Here is a 25,027-nt window from a genome sequence, read left to right on the forward strand (position 1 = left end):
ATGACAGTGACCTACACCAACCGCGTGGCTGATGCCCGCCTGGGCACCTTCTCCCAGCTCCTGCTCCAATGGAAGGGTAGCATCTACAAACTGCTCTACTCCGAGTTCCTGATCTTCATCTCACTCTACTTCACCATCAGCCTTGTCTACAGGTGAGCAACTTCACACCCACAGCCTGGCCTGGGGCAGGACATGGGATAAACACAGGATTGGGACAGGGATCCTGATGGGCAGGCACTTGCCAGACTCTGTCCACAGGAGGGAAGGGGAGGGAAGGAAGGAGAGGGAGAACTGCTTCTGTTTGTCCCTTTTAGGCTGATTCTGAGCGAGAGCCAAAGGCTGATGTTCGAGAAGCTGGCGCTGTACTGCAACAGCTACGCCGAGCTAATCCCCGTGTCCTTCGTGCTGGGTAAGGAGCTGTCTGGAATCCAGCAGGGAGGGGAATGGGACAGCATTTCTTCTCCTTGGGTTGGCAGAGCTCTGCTGGCAGAGCAGGTCCCTCCCTCCACCTTTCCAAAATCCTCAAGTGGGAGGAGTGCCCCATATCTGTGAGTGTCCCCCAGCACAGGAGGACAAGCTCCAAGTGGCACCAGATATGCCCAGGGAATCAGTGGCTGCCTCACCCCTCGAAGTTTTCAAGGCCACACTGGGTGGAGCTCTGAGCAACTTGGTCTAGTGGAAGATGTCCCTGTCCAGAGCAGGGGTTTGGAACGAGATCATCTTTAAGGTTGCTTCATAGAATCAGAACAGTTTAGGTTGGAAGGGAAATATGAAATCTAGCCTCCTTTTAGCATGGAGGACTGAATTGCCCTCCAGACATTCCTGCACCCATCTCTGTGTGAGCAGAAGAGGAGATCAGACAGTGGGAGGAAGAAGCTCTTTTCAGATGCCTGACTCTCTTAGCTCCCCTCTAGGTTTCTATGTGGCCCTGGTGGTGTCCCGCTGGTGGGCCCAGTACGAGAGCATCCCATGGCCAGACCGGATCATGAACCTGGTGTCCTGCAACGTGGATGGGGAGGACGAGTACGGGAGGCTCCTGCGCCGCACCCTGATGCGCTACAGCAACCTGGTCAGCGTGCTGATCCTGCGCTCCGTCAGCACCGCTGTCTACAAGCGCTTCCCCAGCATGGAGCACGTCGTGAGGGCAGGTCAGCACTGCTCCTTGCTGCTCCTCCAGGGGCAGGGGGCCCTGCGAAAGCTTCTTTGGAAATGGGGTGGTGCTGATCCCTCAGGGCAGGTGGGAATTCAAGCCCCAAGTTTCCAAGCTTAACTGCAGGGCACACTGCATCTTCTTGGGAAATGCTCCTCAAGGTCAGCAGAGTTCCCAGTCTGCCCACATTGTCTGGGTTCCCTTGGCAAACCACAGAGATGTGATATTGTTGGCCTCCTAAAAAGAAAAGGCACTTCAGGGACACAAATTATCCCATTCTCAACAAGTATCTATGGACACCAGGCAGCTGCACCCTCAGCAGTGCTTTATCACCCTGATGGCTCTTATCTGATGTGCTGCAGACATCCAAAGTGAAATCCCATTATCCCACCTCCATGACTCAATGTTTTAAGAAGGAGACTTGTCCTTCTGCATGTCTCCCCAAATTCTGAGTCGTCACTCAGATTTTTAGGGAGAGCAGAGGCATCCACCTGAGATTCAGATGTTTTCATTCCAGACCAGATCAGTTCCTTCTGCCCTCTATGTCCATCCCTCTCCCAGCTGCTCTTTCCCATCCAGGCCTCATGACACCAGAAGAGCATAAGAAGTTTGAGAGCTTGAATTCCCCCCACAACAAGTTTTGGATCCCGTGCGTATGGTTCTCCAACCTGGCTGTGAAGGCAAGGAATGACGGGAGGATCCGGGACAGCGTGCTGCTCCAAGGCATCCTGAATGTGAGTGACAGAGGGGACAGGCAGGGCTTTGAGATCCTGGGGAACAGGAGGCACCTGTGAAACAGGTCCTTGACACATTCCAGAACAGCCAATGCAGGTTTCTGGGATCCAGATGGAAAGCCACAAGGAAAAATATATCTGGAAGTCTAGGGGAGGTCAAAAACATCCTCAACAGCTGAGGTCCTGTAGAAAACATTACTATTAAAAACTCTTAGATAGTTTTGGGCAACAGGCCATACTCCACAGGCAAGACCTGGCAACAATCCCTGCCCAGCTGCACAGAAAAAGGCTCTGGAGCAGCTCATCCTTCTTGGTATTCATGTGCAGAGAAAGTCACATGGTTTCTGTTGCCTAGAGCAGGATTCATCTCCCCAGAGAGAGAGAAACCTCCCTCTGGGATATTCATCTATAGACAGGAGAGACAAATGGATGCTCCTGAGGGCATTCTTGGCCTCACCTGTGGACTGCTCATTTTGGGAGGAGAAACTCTGCTGTGAAGTGAGCTAGGAGGGATCTTGGGCTTAGGGGGAGACACCCAGGCAACAGGGAATTCCTCCAAGGCTGAGACTGAGCCCCTCTTCCAGAAAAGGTATAAACAGAAAGGAAAGGGCTGGAACAATGGAGGACAGGGGTGCTGGAGAGGCTCTGCAAGGAGTTGGGAAGTTATCCTGACATGCCATTCCCTTTTCCCTGCTGTAGGAGCTCAACACCTTGCGCAGCCAGTGTGGGAAACTCTATGGATACGACTGGATCAGCATCCCCCTGGTCTACACCCAGGTGAGAAGGGAATCCCCACAGCCATTGCTCCACCACTGCCTGTGCACATCCCCACTTACACCCAGACCTGGAATGGTTTGGTTGGAAGGGACCATAAAGCTCATCCAGGGACACCTTCCACTACCCCAGGTTGCTCCGAGCCCTGTCCAACCTGGCCTTGGGCACTTCCAGGGCTGGTGCAGCCACAGCTTCTCTGGAAAACCGATGCCAGGGACTCACACCTTCTTAGTAAAGAATTCCTTCCTCTTATCTAATCTAAATCTGCCCTCTTATCAGTTTAAAACCATTGTTCCTTGTGCTGTCACTGTCTGCCCATGTAAAAAGTCCCTCTCTTTCCTTTCCATAAGCTCCTTTAAAGTACTGGAAGGCCACAGCCTCCCCAAAACCTCATCTCCAGGCTGAACAGCCCCCCACCTCTCTCAGCCTATCTTTGTAGAAGTGCTTCATAACTGACCCACCAAGAAAAATGCAGGTTACTCTTGAATCCCTCACCCCCACCTGCTCTCTTCCATTGGTACCTCAGCACACACCCAGCCCAGCTTCCTTTGCCTAACTCAGACACATCCACTTGTCCAGAAATAACCTCTATCCAGGGGTAACAAATCCCCACAGATCCATGGAAAACACAGGAAAAAACAGACACAGTCCCTGCACCACCTTGCAGGGATCACATCCTGGGCAAGATCCCAGGAGGTTGTGCCAGGTGTGTACTCAGCTGTTTATCAGCCCAGGCAGACACTTTGGCACCACCTTGCTCCTTTGTCTCCTACAATCCAGGACAGATAACAGGGATGCCCTTCACCATGAAACAGGAGCTGTTGCTGCTGCTCTGGCAGTGCCAGAGGTTAATGGGGAACATGTAAAGTGTATTCCTGTTTTGAACCCCCTGTTTATATCAAGGGACCACGTGAGAGTCTTGCTTTTAACTTGAAAAGGGGAAGTTTCCAGTCCTGTGGTGACAGGGAAAAGCACAAAGCTCAGCATTGCCTGAAATCTAGGCAGGCAAATATTAATAAAAGCTCAGCATGAGGAGAAGGAAGGAAGGAGCAAATAGCAATGCCAGGGTTCCCTTCTTGGAAGCAGCCTGCCAGCATGGACTGAGCCATGAGACAGCTTCCAGCCCACTCAGGATGTCACGTGCTTGCTGCTGCCACTGGCCTGTGACACCTTCACAGATACCATTCCAGGGACAGCACACAGTATAGGTAAAAGCTGCAGGGAAAAGGGAATGTCTGTAGCTTTCTGTAGGGAAATGCATCCTCCTGCAAAAAGCCTGTTGGAACTGAATCCAAGGCTTCCCAGAGGCTACAGAGCTTGGCCTTGGAGCTGTGTGGGGTGGAACTGAAGGGAGATGCTGGGAACTCACGCTGCCCTGGTGTGTCCCTTGGCGTCCTTCCCAGGTGGTGACCGTGGCTGTTTACAGCTTCTTCCTGGCCTGTCTGATTGGGAGGCAATTCCTGGATCCAGAGAAAGCATATCCTGGCCATGAGCTGGATCTCTTTGTGCCCGTCTTTACATTTTTGCAATTCTTCTTCTATGCTGGCTGGTTAAAGGTAAGGCCCAGAAACCACGGCTGGAGCTGGAATCTGACCCAGCCAAGGGTTTTTCCCAGTGTGAGCTCACCAGGAACCCTGCTGTGTTCTTTGATCCATGGGCAATAACAGGAAGCCAAGAGGGGCTGAGGAAGTGCCAGGACTTTCTAATTTTCCAACTGTCTCACTGTGGACACCAGCTGCACTTTTCCTAGGCTTTGATCCTTACTAGAGGGAAAAAAGGAGCTCCTAAAGTTGCAGGAGGGTTGTGTGAGCAGGGGGGAATTATTACAAATTCTAATGTCTCCCAGCCCCTGGGGTGCTTCCACTTTTAACCCACCCCCTTTTGGGAAGAAAAACATGGCTTGGAATTCAAGGGACATCACACCTGACTTCTCCCTGCAGGGAAAGGGGCAGGGATGACAATGGTGACCTTTGCTGTGTGCTCTCCACATGCAGGTGGCTGAGCAGCTCATCAACCCTTTTGGGGAAGACGACGATGACTTTGAAGCCAACTGGCTCATTGACAGGAACCTGCAGGTAAAGGGCATGAAGATTTGCCAGTTGAGCCTCACCTGAAGAGGAACACCAAGGCAGGACAGTGACCAAGTTCTCCTGCAACACCGCTGCCTCCAGCTCCCTGCCTGCAATGGGAGAGATCCACCCAATCCACAGCAGGCAATTTGGGGCTTCTGGCATGTCTTTGTACACAGAGGCTGCCTGCAGCTTCATTCCATGCTCTGGCACATGGGATAGATCAAGGGTGCTTGTTTCAGGCCTCAGCTGCCTTTGAATGACACATCATTCCTGCCCCTCGTTTTCATACCCTGTGTCCATCTAAAACTGCCTCCTCTGGTTTCTGCCATGCACTAACTCCACATCTCCCACCCTTCTGTCCTAGTGAGTCTGCTGCTTTCCTGTCTCCTTCAGCGCCATTTTCCTTCCAATTAATCAAATCTCAGTGTGATAAACAACCCAAATGAAAGGAAACCACAGCAACCCCAGCCACTTGCCTGGTTTCCGTGCTGTACCGCTTCCTCCAGCTCTGTGTTCCTTTGTCCCTCGATAACAGGCACACAAAATGCTCCTCGCTCACCCTGTGTGACATTCCTGCTGTCCCCTGCAGGTCTCCCTCATGGCAGTGGATGAGATGCACCAGGATTTACCCATTCTGGAGAAGGACCTGTACTGGAACGAGCCCGACCCCCAGCCACCCTACACCGCAGCCACTGCTGAGTACAAGCGCCCATCCTTCCTGGGCTCCACTTTTGACATCAGGTGAGTACAGGTACAAAGTGTCACAACACCTGGATCAGGTCTCATGTAGGACATTACACTTGAGGAGCTTTTAGGCTCATCCACAACAGCCAACATTCTCCATGGAAAAGGATAAATCTAACCTCTTTTCTTCACTCACCTGTATGATGAGCACCCATTTTGGGGAGCTAATGGCAATACAGAGAGAGGCTTGCCACTGGCAGCAGCATTCCCAGTGCTGCCAGTCTCTCCAGGAGATCCCCCCCCTTCCTCTGTGGCTCTGTAACAGTCCACTTTGCTTTCCCAGCATGCAGAAGGAAGAGATGGAGTTCCAGCCCCTGGAGCAGATTAAAGAGAATGAGGAGGCCAACCACTCCACTCCCTTGCTGGGACACCTGGGCCGCCTCCTGGGTGTCCAGTCCCCAAACTTCTCCAGGTCCTCTTCCCGGATGAACTTGCTGCGCCGGCGAGGAGATCCCACGTCGCCCTTCTCCCACTATACCTACCAGGACATGGGGAAGGCTGGAAGCCCCTGTGGCATCAATCAGCCAAGGGGAGACTCCCAGGAGCAGTGGGACAGTGAAGAGGGAAAACTAAGGGAGTTTGATGCTTTCATGTCCACCCCCTTTTATGAGAGGCCTGGGTTCTACAGTGCTCCACAGACGCCCATCAGCTCCATCCCCATGATTTTCCCTTCCCGGCGCCAAGGGCGCAAGAAGCCACCGGCGCTCTCCAGCATCGCCGCGTGCTCCTCTTCCCTTCGGGATGTCATTGTCAACGCCTCCCCTTCCAGGACCAGTGACGTGGACAAGAGTCAGAGCTCCCTGGGCTCTGCTGCAAAGGAAACCTTTGTTTGGCCAACAGAGCGGAGTAAAGGCCCTGACTCCGTGGCTGTGACAGTAGGAGAAGGAAAGAGCAGCTCCAGGGAAGCTGCCACCACGGGAAGTCCAGGAGCGCAGTCCACAGCATCCAACAGCCCCAAATTCCCCTTCCTGCCAGAGCCCCTCGAGCATGAGAAGCACGGCAGCTTCAAAAGCCTGAAGAGCTCCAAAGCTTCACGCCCCCCCTGGCTAAACCTGGAGAGCACAGCCTCGGCCACTCCCAATTCAGAGCATTCCAGTGCCTTTCACACCCCCAGCAACAAAACCCCCGGAGGCAGCGCCTCCCTCTGCTTCTCCTTCACTCCCATCACCTCTCCAGTGCTGGAAAGGTCCCATAAGGGCAACCTGGGCCCTGAGGCTCGCAGCCTGAGTTTGGAAGATGCAGCCAGTGCTCCAGAGCAGCACCCAGAGGTTTCCAGGAACATGAGAGACACTGGGAATGGAAACACCAACCCCCCAGCTCCCAAAGAGCCCAAGAGAGCAGAGAGTCCATCCCCCAACGACTCTGGAATCTCCCTAGCCGAGGGTGACTATGTGGGGCTGATGGAGGTGATCCTGGAGACCAGTGAAAGCCCAGGGGAGGAGCAGATGGACCAGTACAGCTAAAGGGGAATCCATGGATCCATGGGATACCTGCCTTATCCTGGCACTCACCCCAACAGAGGTGCTTGACATGCAGCTGGAGCTCAGCCTGGGCTGAAACCAGCACTACGGACACGCTGCGCCTGGCCTCAGCTACAGCAGGAGGCACAACTCATGTTGCAACAAGAACAAAAGCACCAAAAAACCCAACCTGTAGCAAAAGAACAAGACTTTGAGTGTTAAATAATGCAGGTACCAGCCAGGTGTACCCCAGAACAGGAGCACAGTTAATGTGGCTACTTCTCTCCTCACAGCAAGAATGAGAGCTCGAGTCCTTTCTCAGGCAGGACTTGCACTCCTAACAAGATAGTCCAGGGAAAAGTAAGGGACTGAATAAAGTTCATCACTTGTGATGCAGACCCACAGTGCTTCTTCCAGTCCTGTCTGGCTGGTACTTTCCAGTACTGGGATAAGGCGAGGTAAGGGCTTGGCAGCACAGGCAGCTGCAGCATCTGCCCAGCACATTGCTTCCTTCTGAAGTTCCACATCTCCCACCAGGAATTTGACAGTGCTCAGAGAAAGCTGGATGGCAGCAGACATCACTCAGCTGACTTTTACTGCCCACTCTCAGAAAATAAAAAGCGAGGCTCAAGCCCAGGACCTTGGTTTCGTTTCCTCATTTTAGTTCTCTGCAAGGAATCTAAAGAAACCACAGAGATTTTCCTACTTCTGCCTTCAGCAGCAGCTGCAAATCCCCCATGTCACACCACAAATTTACCTCCCACTGCCTTCACTACAGCTGCCTACTCTCCCTCCAAACTAAACAGGAAAAGCCAGCTGGAACCAAGTCACTTTATTGGCTGGAGGGCAGTACATAAAACACAAACAGAACAGGGGATATTTGGTACAGAGTATGGAACTGTTTAGCTAAGTAACTGAAGCTGCATGCATGGCTGGACAGTAAGTAGGAGTCCCACTGAAACCCAGAGCATGGCTCTTGGCAAGGCTTCAGCTGTGGCACTCCCCGAGGGTGTGCTTGTCGAAGAGATACTCTGCCATGCCGTATTTGGGGGCCCCCATCTTCCGCAGGTTGGTCACGTGGTCACCCAGCTCCTTGATGGCTTTCACCTGCTCATCCAGGTAATGGGTCTCAATGAAGTCACACAACTGAAAGGGAGACCAGAGGTTTACATTCAGGCCTGAAACCCTACTGAGGCTCTCTAAGGAGAGGATGCAGAATTTTCAAGCTGAGAGGAAGCAGCCTCTAGGTTTTGTTGCAGAACAAGATGAAAGTGAGCCAGGCTTAGGTAGGCTCAATTGCTCCAGAACCCTGCAGAGCCAGGCAGCTCAGGAAGCCTCTCCTCTTCCTCATGGCAGGAAGCATTAGCCAAGCTCCTGAAGAGATCTGAGACACCCCCGCTGCACAGCAAACCCACAGCAGTGAGGATTTACTAATCCTCAGTCCCTCTAACTTAGGCAGGACACTCCCCAAGAGTGCCTGGATTCTCACATGTATTAATCTCTTCCTGCTATTAAGCAACCTCAATCCAGCCTTGCAAAAAACTTCATCTGAGAAGAATTCCGTGTTTTCAGACATTGTTCTGAAACACCAGGGCTTTTAATATTCCAAAGCAACTCTGGAATTTTGTGGCAAGAAAACCCTCGTGACAAAAAGCCTTAAAAAGATGGAACTCAACCCCCTCAGAAATGGTCTCCATAGAGACTGTTCACAGACACTCCAGAAGGAATAAAGCAGGTCCCTGTCACTTTAAAAATGCTGCTGGAAGGACAGCAATAACCCCACCAAAGGGCTCTACCCCTGGTTCACACCTTTTTTCACCTTTAACACCACCAGGGACACACAGAGCTTAGCCCCAAAGCCACACAATTAACAGGCACATCCTTGGACAACCACGCTGATCCTCAGCATGTACTTACGTGGGGGTCATTCTTCTCAGTGGCCAATTTGTGCAGCTCCAGCAGTGATTGGTTCACATTTTTCTCCAGGTGCAGGGCACACTCCATGGCAGTCAGGCCATTCTCCCAGTCATCACGGTCTGGCTTCTGAAAGGGGAAAGCACAGGACATGTTTGCTGTAAGAACCCACAGACCAGCAGGGTGGAGAGCCTTTAGGTCACTCTCTGTTTAAACCAAGTTTAGGCAAAGTCAAAAGTTTGAAGTGCACCCTCAGAACAGAACTGAGCAAATCATTAAAGTCCCACTTCTCAAAACAGTGCACAGAGCACATCTGCTCTGTGTTAAGTTTAATGACAGTGATGAACCAGTTGCCTTCTGGGTCTGCCCTCACCCCACAACAAACAACCTGGGGCTTAGCACCCTCTCCTTACACAAGAAGTACTTCTTTATTATTCAATCAGCACAAATAATTGAATTGCTCCACATCTCAAATTCCTGTGCCTCTCCAGTGTCAGCTGCTGCTCCTTCTGGGGAGGACCCAGAGGAAAATTCATCCCCTTGCAGTTGGGGGCACAGCCCCCAGCTCACCTTGACGTCCTGCAGGAAGATGCGCCCGCCCCTCTGGTTCTGCAGCTTCATCAGCTTCTCAGCGTGCTCCCGCTCCTCGTGGGACTGATGCAGGAAGTACTTGGCAAAGTTTTTCAGGGCCACATCATCCCGGTCAAAATAGTAGGACTGAAAAATAAAGGAATTCACAGACTCTAAATCTCTGCTTCAGGATGGCTGCAGTCCAAGCCCAGGCCAGAAAGGCAGTGTGGAACAATTCTCCCCTCAGTATCATTTGATTTTTCCAGGTAGGATTAAATTTTAACCTGTACTCCTACCAAGGACACAAATAAATGGTGTTTGTGTCCTTGGCTCAGTTCCAAAAACACAAAAACAAAAAAATCACAAACCCCACAGATATCTGTTCTGAGCACCATTAAACTGCAGCCTTAAAAGGTCTTTTTCACGGAGAAATCTTCCCTTTGTTTGCCTGATCTTGTTTACAATGACCACATTGCAGGTCAGGGTCATGACTTGCAACATCAGGTAAGGGTGAGCCAAGAACTTTTAGGTACTCCTGCAATAAAGCTCTCTTGCCTCACTGGGCTTTCCAGGGATTAGACTAAGAATACACTTTCTACTTTTTTTGCGGGGAAAAAAGTGACATTTAAAATACAAGAGATAAATTAAACTACAATATGAGTTTAACAGCAACTAAAATATGAATTAAGCTACTTCTCTGAAAGCAAAGAAAAAAAAAAACAATAACAGCAATTAGAAGCCGTGACACAGTTTGTTTATTCCTTGGTCATTTGTAGCTTCCAATGGAAAGTTCTGTATGAACTGCCAATTATTTACCAACCTACTACAGAACTCTCTGTAGCTCTTACACCAGCGGCCTGGAGGTTCAAGTCAAAGCACCGGTGCTTGTGTATCACTATCACCCACCAAGAGAAGCTCTAAACAGGGCTCAGAACCAAATTAACACAGAAAAAAAAAGGCTACAAAATACATGGCACAACACGGCACAGTGTCCCTAAGTCTCAATGTCCCAGCACGACCAAAGCACCAGGATTGCTGCACAGAGGTCAAGGCACAGCTATAACGGGCGCCTCAGGCCGAAGGAGACATGGAAACACAAGGCCCGAGGAAACCATGGATTCCTACCGATTCCTGGAGGAAAACCCGAGCCTGGGAGGCGAGCACGCCTGCGGGAAGGGTGCCAGGAGCTTCCTTAAGCACCTCCCGCTACCCAGCCCGGCCCCAAGGGCAGAGGCGCTGAGCGCGGCTGATAACAGAGCCGCCAAGGGCAACGGCGGCGGGGCCGCGGAGCAGGCGAGATAAAAGCGCCTCACCTACACCCAGGGGACGGCCCAGACGGGCCCGAACGCAGCGGGGGGGAGGAGGAGGTGGAGAAAGAGGAGGAGGAGGAGCTGGCGCGCAGGCACCGCCCGGCACCCAGGAACCCCCCGCCGAGCAGAGCCCTCATGTCGCCCCTTTATCCGTCGTAGGACCCTTCCCTCAGCCCGCCGCGCCCGCGCCCTCACCATGCTGAGGTACACGTAGGACGCGTAGAGCTCCAGGTTGATCTGGCGGTTGACGGCGGCCTCGCAGTCCTGATGGTAGTTCTGGCGCACCTGAGAGGGGGGCGCTGCCATGGCTGCTCCGGTGGGCGCTGCGGTGACTGTGTAGACGGCGGTGTAAGGGGGGTGGCGGCGGGCCCGAGCGCGGCCGGTTCCGTCCAAGCACTGTTGACGCAGGAACCCGCTTCGCTCCGCCGCCGACGCGCTGTGAGGGAAGCGCGCTCGCCGGCGCGCATTTTATACCGCCGCGCTCCAGGCCACGCCCCCACGAAGGCTCGGGGCGTCCCGGCGCCCTTCTGCTGGCCCGGCGTGACTCAGCACCCGCCCTGGCCACGCCCACAGCGGGGCGGGGCCTGTCCCCCGCACGCCGCCGTTTCCCGCCGCGCGCGCGCCGTCCGTCCCGGAATGGCCCGCGTTGGGAAACCCCCCCAAAAATCACCGGCCCCGGCCATTTCCCCTGGAGCACGCTGCCCAGCCTGCTGCCAAGCTGTGCCCCACATCCCTCCGGGCACCGGGGCTCCGCTGCTGCCCCGGGTGCTTGGTGCCAATGCCTGAGCCCCCTCTCTGTGAGAAGAAAAAGTTCCTAAAATCCAAGTTAAACCCAGAAGCTGAAGGCCAAATGTCCAAAGCTGAACCTGTTGGTAATGAGAGGAGTATTTCAGCTGCTTTTAGTGCTATCCCAGTCACTCGATGTGTGTGCCATCATTTATTTGCAATAAATTCTTCAGTCATTCAATTAAATCATTAATTTACAATAAGCACTGGAGTCTTTTGGTATCTGCTTTCTTAAATTTTACCCAGATTACAAGGGAGTAGAAAATGCTTAAACTGAGATCATCCCATAGCACTGAACACCCCAATCTTGGCTTTTCCCAAGCCAGCGTTCAACCCTGTTTTTTCCCAAGCTAATGTTCCTGCTGAAGTCCACCAGAAATACAATTTACTGAGTCTGTAAAACTCAGAATAAATAATTTTTTCTCTACATACTGCGCCTTCAAACTCAGACTAAATATTTTTTCCTGTATGTAGTCAGACCATAAACTCAGATTAAATAATTGTTTTCCTCTCACCAGTTCTTTCTACACATTTTTATCTGGTCTTTGACCCTTCCCGGCACTGTGAGATGTCCCACGCGTGACTGCACCAGTGCCTGTGTGTGGGTAAAGGGCAACACCAGAGCATTTTTCCAGACACTCCAAATGCCCTGGAGGGAACAGGGAGCCTCGGCCTCCCTTTGTTTCAGGGTTTTCTGCTGCTCCTGTCGGTTAACCATCACAAGTAATTAAGATCTATAAGATAGCGTGGGTCATACCTATGCTTCGGCAGGCTGCCAGGTACATTTCAAATCTCCTGCTCTCCTCCCACATAAATGCTTATGTAAAAAAAAAAAAAAAAAAAAAAGAAGTAGCTGCTGGGCAGACTTTTTTTTTTTAATTTTTTTTCTTTATTTCTCTGTTCACAGTGGAGTGTCTCCACAACAGGAACATCAAACAAACTCCATAATTGCAAAGTTTGTAACGGGAATATTTCCTCTGCAGCTCGGACAGTCTGTGCCACTCGTGATCTCACGTCAGTAGCATTAGGGAAGTCCCAAATTCTGCTTTCTGGAGTTGCACAATGCACATTGTGTTTGATGACAGCAGATTTACATGGTCAGGAGAGGAAATACGGGGTTGCACAGCCATGGGGGTCATGTCTTGGTAACCAAGGTGAAGAATTCACCACTCTGCTCTCATATAGGATTCAGTTCAGCCATTCCCAGATCTTTCCTGTTCCAAATTACTGTTTTAATTTCGACTCTACTTCATATTGTTTCCTCATGGCTTGGTTCAGGCCTCCTTGTATCTTGTGCTGCTCTTAGTGAAAATGCATTTATAATGAAATCCCTGAATGATTTAGGTTGGAAGGGACCTTAAACATCATCCTGTTCCACCCTGCCATGGGCAGGGACCTTCCACTGTCCCAGGTTGATCCAAGCCCTGGCCACAGCCTGGCCTTGGACATTTCCAGGGATCCAGGGGCAGCCACAGCCTCTCTGGGAAAGCTGTGCCAGGGCCTCTTCACCTTTGCAGGGAAGAATTCCCTCCTAAATGTGGAAGTCACTTGTGGAAACCCAGGGCACCAGGAATATTTCTGTGTCTGCTGTGGGGTGCCCTGACCCCCAGGGGAGCACTGAATTTGACCCTCATCCATGGAGAAAGTTTCCTAGATTTCAAGATAGACTGGAATCCACAAAAGTGTGCAATAGATTATAGAGAGCAGTGTAGGTGTATCACTTGGTGAGAAATTTAGTGTTTGGGATTTTTAGTATGCTGTGGATGGAAGCAAGATGGAGGGCACAGGGTGTCGTCCTGGGTTTCTTCTTCATGCTTCTTCTTCCTTCTTCTTCATGGATTTGTGTGGCATTTTGTAATTGGGCAGAAAAGCCCCCATTGTGGGCTCTTTGGGATCAGTTTTTGGGTTAAAGGGGAAAATAATCCAGGTGTCAGTTCTTAATTGGATAGTTTAGTCTTACAAGACCTTGTAACAAAAAATTGTTAGCCATTTTGTGCCTTCTAATGAAAAGCTGATGAACTCACAGGAATGCAACTGTTTTACTAATAAGAAATAATAAACACTTGAGTCCAAACACAAATTACTATCTCAAGTGCCTTCAATCCAGACCCAAAAAAACCTATGACTGGTACCCCCCACAGTCACTTGATGGAAAACTCGCCCTGAGTGAGGCGATGCCTTTAGCAGGCTTCTTCACCAAGAATGTCTGTAAAGTTCTTTAGAAAAAAATTCTTTACTACTTAGGGAGAAATTCTTCCCTTATTTTAGTACTTTTTTACCCCTCAGCATTCCCAGCTGCCCAGGGCCTGCCTCATCCTCTCGATTTGAATTCATGTCCCTCTCAGCTGCTTTCTTGGGCTGAAGTAGAGGCATGTTCATGCTGCCCACAGGCAAAAACAATGTATTGTCTGCCTACACAAGCTTCAAATTGTTGAAGACAATCCCTGTTTTCCCTTGGATGATATCCCATCAGGAACAATGGAGCAAGCTCTCTTGTTGTTTACAGCTTAGCTACTGTACACAGGGCACAGACCCCAAAATCCACCCAGTTAGGGAGTAGTAAAGCTGGGTTTTAAGCATGCAAAAAATAATCAGAACTTCTTTGGTGAGTGTCTGCACATGATACAGAAGTTATTAGGTCAGAGATCAAGATGTACCCAAAGGGAAAGTTTCCACGCCTCCTACCCCCACTTTATATTCATTTATCCTGACTCTACCCGTGCCCTTCTCGTGCGTGACCTTTCCAAAGGGGCAGAAAACAGGACTCCTAAACAAATACCGGACAGTATTTGCCCATAGTAAATTCTGAGACAGATTTTTGCTGATACAGTCCCTGAGCAAAAGCCTTGGCATGTGGCTTAGGCATCTAGTTAGACCTTCAGGGAGAGGGCTGCCTTGGTGTGAGCAGAGAGCCAGAATGCCCAGGAATGCATAAATTTCATTTCTCACCTGTAGAAATGGTTCACCTCTAGCTTTAAAACCCTTGATTTTGCCATGCTGGTTTAATGGCCATAATAATAGCAAATCCTCGTTAAAAATCAACAACTGTTCCAATTCCAGTGAGCAAGAAAGTGCTGAATATGCCTCAAATCTAAAATAAACAAAAATACAGTAACTTTTTTTTTTAAATTCCCCAAAGCTCAAAGTCCTGTAAATAAGAGAAATTGCATCCAGTCAAATATTTGTTATGGAGAACCTCCACTCCATCCACAAACTTCAGTGTTATTCAGCTTCCAGGCTTTATGCAAACACAAAAGCAACTCTAAACTTGGCTCCAAGGTTGATCATGCGTCTGGAAATTTGACACTGGTCTCAACTGTGAGTTTTGAAAGCTGTTTACTAAAAACATCTGGGCTCCACTTGCTCTGGGAGTTTAACTGAAAACTCCTTCTTGTTGCTCCTTGTGCAAAACACTCGGTGAAAACTTTTCAGTTTGTTTCTTTTAGGTGCCTGAATTTTTCCAATTGGGAAACCCGGGATTTAGGCAACAAGTTTTCACTGGGTACTCACAGCACAGAATGCAAATGGCTGGGGTACACAGAGCTGCTGGCTCAAGGGAACACTTTCCAAAGGGAGACAGACAAAGGATGTTTGAAGTTCTGCCGGGAAATTTGCTTTGGAGACCGAAAACGAAGCTGTTTTTATGCAGGAAAAAAGTCCAAACACAGAATAATCTGTAGCTTTGTACTACAAGATTTTATAGACAAGGATTATAAAACCCTCTTTAGACAGACAAACTTCTTCTAAGTTGTGACACAGGATTTTTTTTCTCTCTGGAGTATTTTTACACACAGTCTAAACAAAATGCTGTAGGAGATTGCAATTCTCTGATTTGCCCAGAACACCCTTTCATTTATTTTTATTTCTTTTACAAGCCTTGTAAAAAATACACTTTCAACCAAGAGAGTGAGCAAGAACAATGTTAATAATACAGTAATTCTGTCAGCACAGCCAGAAGCAGGATCTGGTGAATTTACTTGGATGTCTCGGCCCTTTTTAAACTATTTCAGCCTGACTATTTAAACTTTCAGACTGACTCCACTATCTGTGAGGGAGAAGCTCCATCCCGATTCCAAAGGCAACCTGTGCCCCAGGTGCACGTACAGGAGCTTTCACAACATGGATTTGCCCAGCTGCAAAAGGCACAATAAGTTTGATGTTGACATTCCACCACAGGCCACCATCCACAATATTTGCTCTACTGTCATCATCCTTCCATGGTGTCATCCACCTTTTTTCCCCCCTCTCTCAGATTTACAGCGTTAAAAACAAGGGGGTGGGGATCATTCCTGTCCCCTGTTTCCGTTGTATTGAACTTTTTCTTCAGATACTGTACAAAAACTGCAAATTGAACACCCATCCAAAGTCAACAAAAATGGGGAAATTTCTCAACACACCACAAAAATCCCCTCCTTCTGAGCATGAATTTTCCTGGAAAATGCTGGTGAGTGCTGAAGCCCTCATGGATCACCAGGCAGGTTTGCTTCTAGATAAATGGATGAAATGTTCTTTTTTTAAAAGAAGTTTTACTTGGGAATCAAAGAGACAAACAGGCTTGTCCCCCCTGAGGCCATCAGGTAATTTAGTGAGGATGCACAAAGGTGTTCCTTGGATTTAGTGCAGCACTGAGTTTGAGCAGACACTGAATCTTTCAGAGGAGGCTGCTTTTATACTCAGCCACCCAAAAAAGGGACGAGCAGCAAATGCTTTCAAGCATGAGGAGAAGAAACAAGCTTTTACAAGGAGCTGGCAGTTAAAGGACATGCAGCAGCCTGATAAAACACCACAAAAACAAGCAGTGGCCCATGGCTGATCTCTGTTGGGCAGGATGGGTGGGGGGCACCCCCAAAACTGCTGAGCAGGTCTCTCCAGGAACTCATTTCATGGCTCATTCAGAAGAAGTGAAGGGATTCAATCCATGTAGAGGGATGTTCTCAGCAGAGGGGAGGCACAGGGAGGGTTTTCTCTGGGAAAAGCTGGTTCCTGCTGTGCTGTGCTGGGAGAGGACACTGAAAACACTCCCATGGCTCATGCAGAGGTGCAGCCACAACTCCACAGGTTCCACACCCACATCCACCTTTCCTGCTGGGTGCAGCTTCCTCCTAAGCCACATTCAGGCCCTTGGCATCAAAGTAAAAATACTGAAAAGCAGCTCAAGGGGTTCAAGTTGGGCCTAAAAAAGCTGTGCTGCTTGTGGAGCAGCGAGGCAGTGCTGAAGTGTGGAGTGCTGTCCTTCCTCAAGGTGGGGAAGAGATCCAGCAGGGCTGTCCCTGCACACTGAACAAACTGGGGGGAAAAAAGCAAGGGAATTGCACAAAGAGAGAAATAAACCAGGGGAAATCATCTCTGCTGGGGTGAGAAATGGCTGTGACACTTGAAATGGGGTTGGCCTGCAGGACCGTGTTGAAGCTGTCGTGCTCAGCTCAGCAGATGTTGGGCCGTGCCCACAGATATCAGCGTCCCAGCAGGCCATAAAGCTGGGACAGAGAGGCCACCCACTCGGTGGGACAGGGAGATAAGGGGTCAGGACAGCCCCAGGAGGCCTTCAGCAATCCCACAGGGCTGTTTCAGACACTGCTGGGCTGGGCAGAACCCTGAACCTGGGCAGAGCACCCTGGCCCTTGTGGTCAGAGTCCTGGGAAGATGCTGCCATAAAGGCTGTGGAGGCAAAGGCCTCAGAGTCCCCTGAGCCAGAGGAATGCTCTGCCTGGCCTGAGGAATCTTCCACCCACTTGCTTGCTCAGTCATGCAAGGCCACAAACCTGTCTAAATAGGTAGCGATGACCAAGACTGAAACTCAAATCAGGAACTTTCCAGTCTGACAAGTAAAAACAAACAAAAAAGATTTCCGCTCCACACGTTATTAGCACAGGCCAGGCCCTTCCTTGCCTGCTGTTTGGTGCTCTTAGCTCCTTCTAAAGGTCTCTGAGAAGGGACACAACCCACAGCAGGCTCGGAGGAAAGAAGATGAAACACTCCCTCAGCCAAAAAGGCTGCATTCCTCACACAAACACCCCCACACCCCATGTGTCTCTTTTCCCTGTCTCCAGCCACCCTGCTGACCCCTTAGAGTGTCTCTGCAGGCCCTGAATTTAGCAGAACACAGCATTTTGGACCAGTTTCTTTTGGCCACTGGATGGGTCTGAAAGCTCCAGAGTTAGAGACACATGGAAGAGCTCAGTGATTCGAGGGCAAAGGGTGATCACAGAGAATTTCCCCAAAACGCCAGGACCCTGAGGGACAGGGAGGATGTTCACTCAAACCCAGAAGGAAAAGTTCTCTGACAAAGCATTTCTTCAGTCAGGAGGTGCAAGTTGAGCAATGGGCTGACACCAGCTGAAACAACAGCCTGGGAGGGAACAGAGGGATGCAAAACCACGAGGATATCTCTGAGGTCACCATGGAAAACAGTCTCTGACTAAGAAGAAGAACGAAGCCAGAATTGCAGCATTGTTACTTCATCCAGAGAACTTTGTTCAATCAAGACCAGCAGGCTCAGCATGACCACACAAAAAAAAGTTACCAGGCTTTTATTGGAATTCCTGCCTGTATCCCTGCCTCAGGCAGGTTTAAGAAGCAGTGGACTCTGCCTGGAAAAGGCAATTCCCACTTTATGCCCTGCCTGTGTTTACTCTGATCTACTCTGGAGTCACCAGGCCCTACTTGCCTCCACATAAATAGAAACATTTCAAGAGGAGCAGGAAGGTTTTCAGCCTTGGACAGGAGAAAACATCCACTTCCAGAGTTTTCTGCTGGAAACACTTTTCCTTTGAATCACCAGCCTTGCTGTGGTGAAAAATGTTGTCACCACAAAATTCCACAGATGGGAAGGGTTCAATCCCTTCTTGCTGGATTCCAGAGGCCAGGAAAGCAGCTCAATTCAGAGAAAGGAGCATTTCCTTAACTTATTTCAGCAAATATTATATATAATTTTATAATATATATAATATTATATATTATTAATTAATAATGTTATTCAGTTATTTCAACCTCAACTGTCACACAGCCACTTCACAGGCCTACAGTGACAAGGACGGGAACAGAGCTGGGAATTGCAGACATTGGAAGGGGACTGAGAATCTGTGTTTTTACAAGAATCTGTGTTTTTAACACAATCTGTGTTTTTACAGCCGCATCCAGCGTGAGAAGCACCAGTGCAGAGAGGCTGAGGAATAGGAAGAGAAAGTGACACCACCATTACTTTACATCAGCTGGAAACTCTCTCTTCTTCTTCCAGGTCCTTCAGAAGTGGCTTTTTCCAGAAGTAATTGGGAGAAGACAGTTCTACCCCTTTCCCCATATCACCCACCACCCAAAACCAGGCAGATATCTCTGTTTCAGGCAGTTCCTGCTTTTCTGTCAGGTGGGAGGATGAGGATTGAGCAACAGCACCTCCAAAAACAACCAAACCTCAAGGGTGAGGAATTGGGAAGGGGGTGGGATCTCTTCCCAACCATCACATTACTTTTACTCATCCTCCTCCTTGGGAATGAGGTAACATTCCACTTTCAGACAAGCTTTGCCTGGTATCTACAAGAACCAAACTAAGAACGTCATGATTAATTTAAAAAGCATCTTTATTTTACTTGAAAAAAACTTGTGTTATATCATAAATCAGGAAATGAATGAAAGGTTAATCAGCTGTAATTTCAGTTCAGTTGCTCTGGGAGGGATGCTGTCCTTTCGAGAAAAGAATTTTGTTAACATTCCCATTGTGTTCCAGCACTAGGATTACAGTCAACAAACAGGGCACTGTTGGAAGTTGGTCACTGAAGAAGCTCCCAGCACCCTTCCAAGTGACACTTCCACCTCACCTGCCTGCCAGAGGCTGCCTGGGAAGGGAGGAATCGCCCTGCTGTGTCCCAGAGCTCCTCGCTCACCTGATTCGGGAGGGGAAGGGAAAGGAACGGGAGAGGGGAGGGAAGCGACCAAGAGGAATAGGGATACGAGGGAGAATCCTGGGCCCAGGGTGCCAGGAGACAGAGAGCTGGAAAAGGGGTGGACGGAGAAAGGAATCTGGAGCCATCTGCCTTTTCTGGGAAGGGAACGGGAACGGGAACGGGAACGGGAAGGGAAGGGAAGGATCGCAGCACCTGGCCCCGTCCCCAGCCACCAGACTCAGCACGGGGTCCCTTCAGGCAGCCCGGGCGAGGCACGGGAGCGGGGCGCAGCCGGGTTATTTCGGTTTGTCCCGTATTATCCCGGCGGTCCCGGCCCGGCCGAGCCGCCATGTGGGGGCGCCCGCGCTGCGCTGCCCCCCCTCCCCCGCAGGCCAATCAGCGCTCTCCGTGCGCCGCTGCCCCGGGGCACGCCGGGAGTTGTAGTCCCAGCGGCGCGGCTGTGAAGCGGTGCCTACTAGCTGCTTCTCCGCGGTTCGGTGGGGCGGCTCCACTTCTGTTGTCTCCTCACGGACACTCGGGGACCTGCAGGATGGCTTCCGCCATCCCGCAGCCCTGCCGGGGTGCAGCGTCGGTGTCGCGCGGGGATGACGTCAGCGGGAGGCCCGGGCGGGTGTCATGGCCGTGGGGGTGCCGCTCCCTTACAAACCCCCTCAGGCGGGGGAGTGAGGGAGGGCAGTGTCCGGGGCTGTATAAACAAGAGCGCACATTGAGATAATCCCAGTAAAACTGTGCCAAACATAAAATGTTGCAACAGTAGAGTCAAATTGCATCCTAAGTTTTATAAGGAACATACCCATAATATTTGGTTCCTCTGAGGAATCACCATTTTCCAGTGTTTATAAAAGTCCTGATTATCACAGAGTCACAGACTGCTTTAGGTTGGGAGGCACCTTGTGAAAAACGCCAATCACTTGTTTTTAAAAAAGTTTAATAGTAATAAAATGGTTTTAAAAATAGTAATAGATTAATAAAAATTTGGACAATTGGGATTAGGACAATACGAGACAATAAAAACAAAGTTCTGGACAGCCCGGATACCTTTTTCTGCGCAAAATAAGCCTGAAAAAGGACACGTTAACAGAGGGTTAACCCTTAAAAGCAACAGCCTGTTGCACATTCATACACCTCATCCATGATGCATAAATTCCTTTTAAACAAAGGATTCTGTCTGGGCAGTGTCAGCTTCTTCCTCTTAATTCTGACGGTGTCTTCAGAGCTGAGCAAGGTGGGAAGAAGTTCATTTCTTCTGATAATGGAGCAATAAAGTCTCTGGAAGATTTAGGTGTCCTGTGGCTGCTATCTGGTACAAGTACCTCATTCCTCTCTTTAAAAAAATATTCCACATACATAGTTTCTATTTTAACATTATGTTATAACCTCAAACTATATTTAACACACTACTTAAGAAAATCAATACAGCATAACTTTCTAACATAACACATATAATACTCATTTTAATATTTGTGAAAAGCCAGTCATAAAATACACATTTTTCACAACCTTAAAAACCATCACATTCATGGGCAGAGACACTTTCCACTATCCCAGGTTGCTCCAAGCCCCATCCAGCCTGGCCTTGGACACTGCCAGGGATGAGGCAGCCACAGCTTCCCATGGAAATCCATTCCAGTGCCTCACCACCTGCACAGGGAAGACTTTTTCCCCCAATATTCCATCTAAACCCACCTCCTGTCGGTTTGAAGCCATTCCCACTTGTCCTGCCACTCCTTGTCCAAAGTCCCTGTCCAGCTCTCTGAGCCCTTTTTGTCACTGGAAGGCTCCAAGGTCTCTCTGGAACTTTCCCTTCTTCAGGCTGGACATTCCGATAACCACCAACAAGCATTTTGTAACACAATTAAGCAGAAATAAAAATCTAATTATGCTGTGGGAGGGGAAACCAGGGCTTGTGGTCTACATGCAAAAAGAGAAAATGGAAAAATATGTGAAAGTGGTGAAATTGTCAAGAAAGCAGGATGAGAACAGGCATGAAAGATGTTTGGTGACAGCAGAACATGCCAAAAAAATATGATAAAATATATAAAAAATGTATTCCTTTCTTTATAGAGGGTATGGCAGAGGTGGCAAACAAAGGAAGTATTTTCCCTGTACAAAAACTTTTAGTTTTCCAAGTTTAAAATTAAATGTCACATCTGATTCTGGGATTTCTCACAAATATTTGGTGTGTTTACTTTCTTGAGGCTGATTAATTTTGTATTATTTAATGGAAGCAAGCCATGAGCATTGTTTTTAAATATTCAAACCCAAATATCTTTAGATTTTCCAAGCAATTCCCCTCACACTTCTTTTTTACCTGAAACTTGAATTTGAATTGGATTCAGTCTGCTAAGAAAGGAATTCTGGGTTTTATTTTAACCTTACAAGAAAAAGCACATAATTTAACCCTAACTTTGCAAAAGTTAATACACATTTCTGCTGATGCCAGGATAAATTCTAGGCAGGACAAAGAAAGAAAGCCTGAATGAGCAGTATAAATTCCAAAATTTTAGGTGGTTGCCCTTGAGTGAGATAACACAAAGCTGTCTAAAATGGGATTAGTAAACAAACAGATTTTTACCACCCCCAAAGGAATAAATTTCTCCCCAATATCTAATCTAATCCTTCCCTCCTTCATTTTAAGGCCATTTAAAGCCAAGTGTTTAAAGGGTGGCCACAGAGAGGACAAAGTCTCTTCACAAGAAACCTTGATTCTATGAATCCATTTTTTGTATAAGAATTTAAAAAATAGGTGAAAATAGCACTGACACACCAAATGCAACTTTTTTTTGATTCCCAAAATCCTGGGAATTGTAAAGCCAGAACTGTAGCCCAACCTGACTTTCACAAGTGGGTGCTGTTTTTAGAGGAGAGAAATAAATCATTCACATCCTCTTTTATGTTGCATATTTTCATACCTGGCAGCACCATACAAAAAAAAAAATTTAGAGGGGAAAATCTGCTCTGGTTTCATTGCAAGTAATAAAATCCACACATAAATAATATAGTTGGACTTTGCTTAAGGAAAAAGAAAGATTTGGTCTTGTTTTTTTTGGTTTGGGTTTTTTTTTTTTTGTTTAGTTTTAGTTTTGGTTGGTTGGTTGGGGTTTTTTTGTTTGCCTTTTTGGGTTTTTTTTGGTTTGGTTTTTTTTTTTTTTTTTTCCTTTTTTTGAAGGCACATCAAGAATTTCAGGAATCCTTTATGTTTAGGAATAGATAAATAAAAATGGTCTCTCGCTAGTTAAGTGAGATTAGCAAATAATCGGTGAAATCTGATTTTCAGTGGCAAAAGCAAAGTGTAAATGCACAGAGGATCACTCATATGGGAATTTCATTGACAGAGTATTTTTCCTCGATTTACTTGGTGCTGTCTGTACTCCCACCCCCATTCCAACAGGGCAGCTCCACTTCTAGGAATGTAAGAGGATCTCTGTGCTCATGAGTCAGTCCAGGAGTATTGATTTCCAAGAGCAGCCAAAAACACACACTCAGGGAAAAGAGGAGCAGAAACTGGGTGAGTGTATTATGAATCTGCCCTGCTAAATTTTTCTAATGGTGCCAAAGAAAATCACAGCTGTCTCCTTCCGGTGTCAGAGGTTACTGGGCATGAGGAAAATGAAAGAGGATGTTTTGATTTTGAGGAATATTTAGGGATTAGCACCTTGATTTGTGAAGGGATGATACAGCTGTGATGAAGAGTGAACCTCTAATGGACACTTCCCACCAGACCAGGCTGCTCCAAGGCCCAGCCAGCCTGGCCTGGAGCACTTCCAGGGATGAGGCAGCCACAGCTCCTCTGGGGAAGAAGGAGAAAAGAAGGAACATATTCCTTGCCAAGTTACCCAAAGACCTGATGCCAGCTTTTGCTGTGAGCCTTGTTTGGTCCACTGGCAGCAAGCAGCTCCTTACAGTGGATCTTTTTTGGAACACATGGCTGGGGTGGGTGGAGAGGGAGGGAACTGTAGCAGAATTAGACTTGATAATCCAACCTTTCCACCTCCACAAGGCAGGAGAGGCATCAAAATCTCCCATGTGGACACACATTGGAAATCAGGCTCTAGTTTGGTACCTTGGAATTCAGATGCCTCTTTTAAAAGGCAGCCAGGGTTTGGAATTGCACACAGGCTGATGCCCATCCTTAGGCATCTCTCCACACAGCTACAGTTAGATTCCATCACCTCTAGAAAGAGGAGCATTCTCCAATCCTGCAGGCAGCAGCCACGCAAGGCCCTTCATCTTAACAAGCCCTTTTGGGCATCCTGAAGGAGCCTTTAATGTTCTTAAAACCTTCTTAGGAAGCTCCTGGTGGACCTCCATCATCCATTCTAACAAGTCCCCAGGGACAATTTCACAGGCACTGAGGAGAAGTAAATTTTCCTTCTTTTTAAAGAAAATGAAAACTTCCAAAGCAGTTCAGTTTGTCCCAACTTCTCCACACCTTGGTTGGAGAATTCATGGCTTGGCCAATACCTCTCCAGTCCTCCACTTGGTTGGTGCAGAAGTTATGGCAGGAATTTGAAGGATAATTGATCCTTCATCATTATCTGCACCAGCAGCTTCCCCTGGCCAACAACTTGTGGTTGGCAGAAGTCACTCAGAACCTTGTGGAAGTGCCTGGGACATCCCAAGGGGGCCATCAACAGCCTGGAACAGATTCCAGGTGCCAGGGGTTCTAGTCAGTAGTAAAGTTGTGCATAAAGACAAATCCAACTCCTGTGCCCTGGTTGTGCTACCATTCAGCCATTTCTTGTTCCAGCTCCTGGAAGAGCTGGAACAAGGATTTTTTTTTCCTTCATAAATACCCTGCTCACAATTGTAATTTCGTTCACACTGATGAATTTTCTTGCATTTCAGACACCTTAAGGCTACAATTAATACAAGGTCTCATCACAGAGTGAAAGTATTTAAAAATTCAGAGGCACTTGTAGCTAAGCTAAATAAAAGAGATTTTATTAAACCTATTTCATCATAAACTTTGGGGGTCAATCAAGTGAGAATAATCTCAGCATTTTTATGGATTATTTATTACTTTGCTACAAAGAAGAGAGGTGGTGAAGAGAGGGATGAGCTGCAGGAAGCAGCATCACCTCTCTATTAGGATTTGATGCAGCAAGGAGAAAAAAATGGGAAAAAGGAAAAATCTAGTGGCAAACATGGCTTCAGAGATGGAACTCTGGCAATTCCAGCAAACAACAGACACCGAACAAGGAGAGAGAGAGAGAGAGAGGAGAGCAATTTCAGGGCTGATCCATAAAACATAATTCAATATATTTGGAGTTTAATTTTGAAAGGGGTATAGACTGCTTTCATACGGTGTATCTAAGTGTTCCTGAGTACCAATTCCCAGAATTTGTGCTCTAAAATATGCATCCAACACCTGCCTGCTCTCACCTCAGCTTCCTCAGTGCTCAATGGAGAACAGCATTCCCAGCTGGACTGTTCTCCTTCTGTGAAAATCACTTGAAGCTGTGCCATGCAACTCTGGAAGTACACATCTCTCCCTTCTAACTGCAGAGGGAGCCAAAAGAAAGTGTTTTCAGCCCAGAAAATGAATTTGGATTCCAGCATTTAATTTTTAGATGTCAGAGTTAGAGAGGATCAGTCACAAACTGTAGTTT

The 25,027-nt window shown here is 48.3% G+C and overlaps 2 protein-coding genes across 2 annotated transcripts; one reads left to right on the forward strand and one right to left on the reverse strand.

Annotated features, from left to right (window-relative positions):
* Positions 1-6,937, forward strand: BEST1 (bestrophin 1). Its single transcript, XM_066552234.1, has 9 exons — positions 1-152; positions 315-409; positions 915-1,148; positions 1,730-1,884; positions 2,584-2,661; positions 4,062-4,214; positions 4,653-4,733; positions 5,320-5,471; positions 5,758-6,937. Exons 1-9 carry the CDS (start codon positions 1-3, stop codon positions 6,935-6,937), a joined length of 2,280 nt encoding a protein of 759 aa, XP_066408331.1.
* An 814-nt stretch (positions 6,938-7,751) lies between these two features.
* On the reverse strand, positions 7,752-11,176 carry FTH1 (ferritin heavy chain 1). Its single transcript, XM_066551772.1, has 4 exons — positions 10,924-11,176; positions 9,419-9,565; positions 8,852-8,977; positions 7,752-8,080 (listed from the first exon to the last, which is right to left on the reverse strand). The coding sequence occupies exons 1-4, from the start codon at positions 11,032-11,034 to the stop codon at positions 7,922-7,924; spliced, it is 543 nt and encodes a 180-aa protein (XP_066407869.1). The 5' UTR covers positions 11,035-11,176; the 3' UTR covers positions 7,752-7,921.
* Between the last annotated feature and the right edge of the window lie 13,851 nt (positions 11,177-25,027).

This window comes from Molothrus aeneus, chromosome 6 (assembly GCF_037042795.1).
Source record: "Molothrus aeneus isolate 106 chromosome 6, BPBGC_Maene_1.0, whole genome shotgun sequence".
NCBI lineage: Eukaryota > Metazoa > Chordata > Aves > Passeriformes > Icteridae > Molothrus > Molothrus aeneus.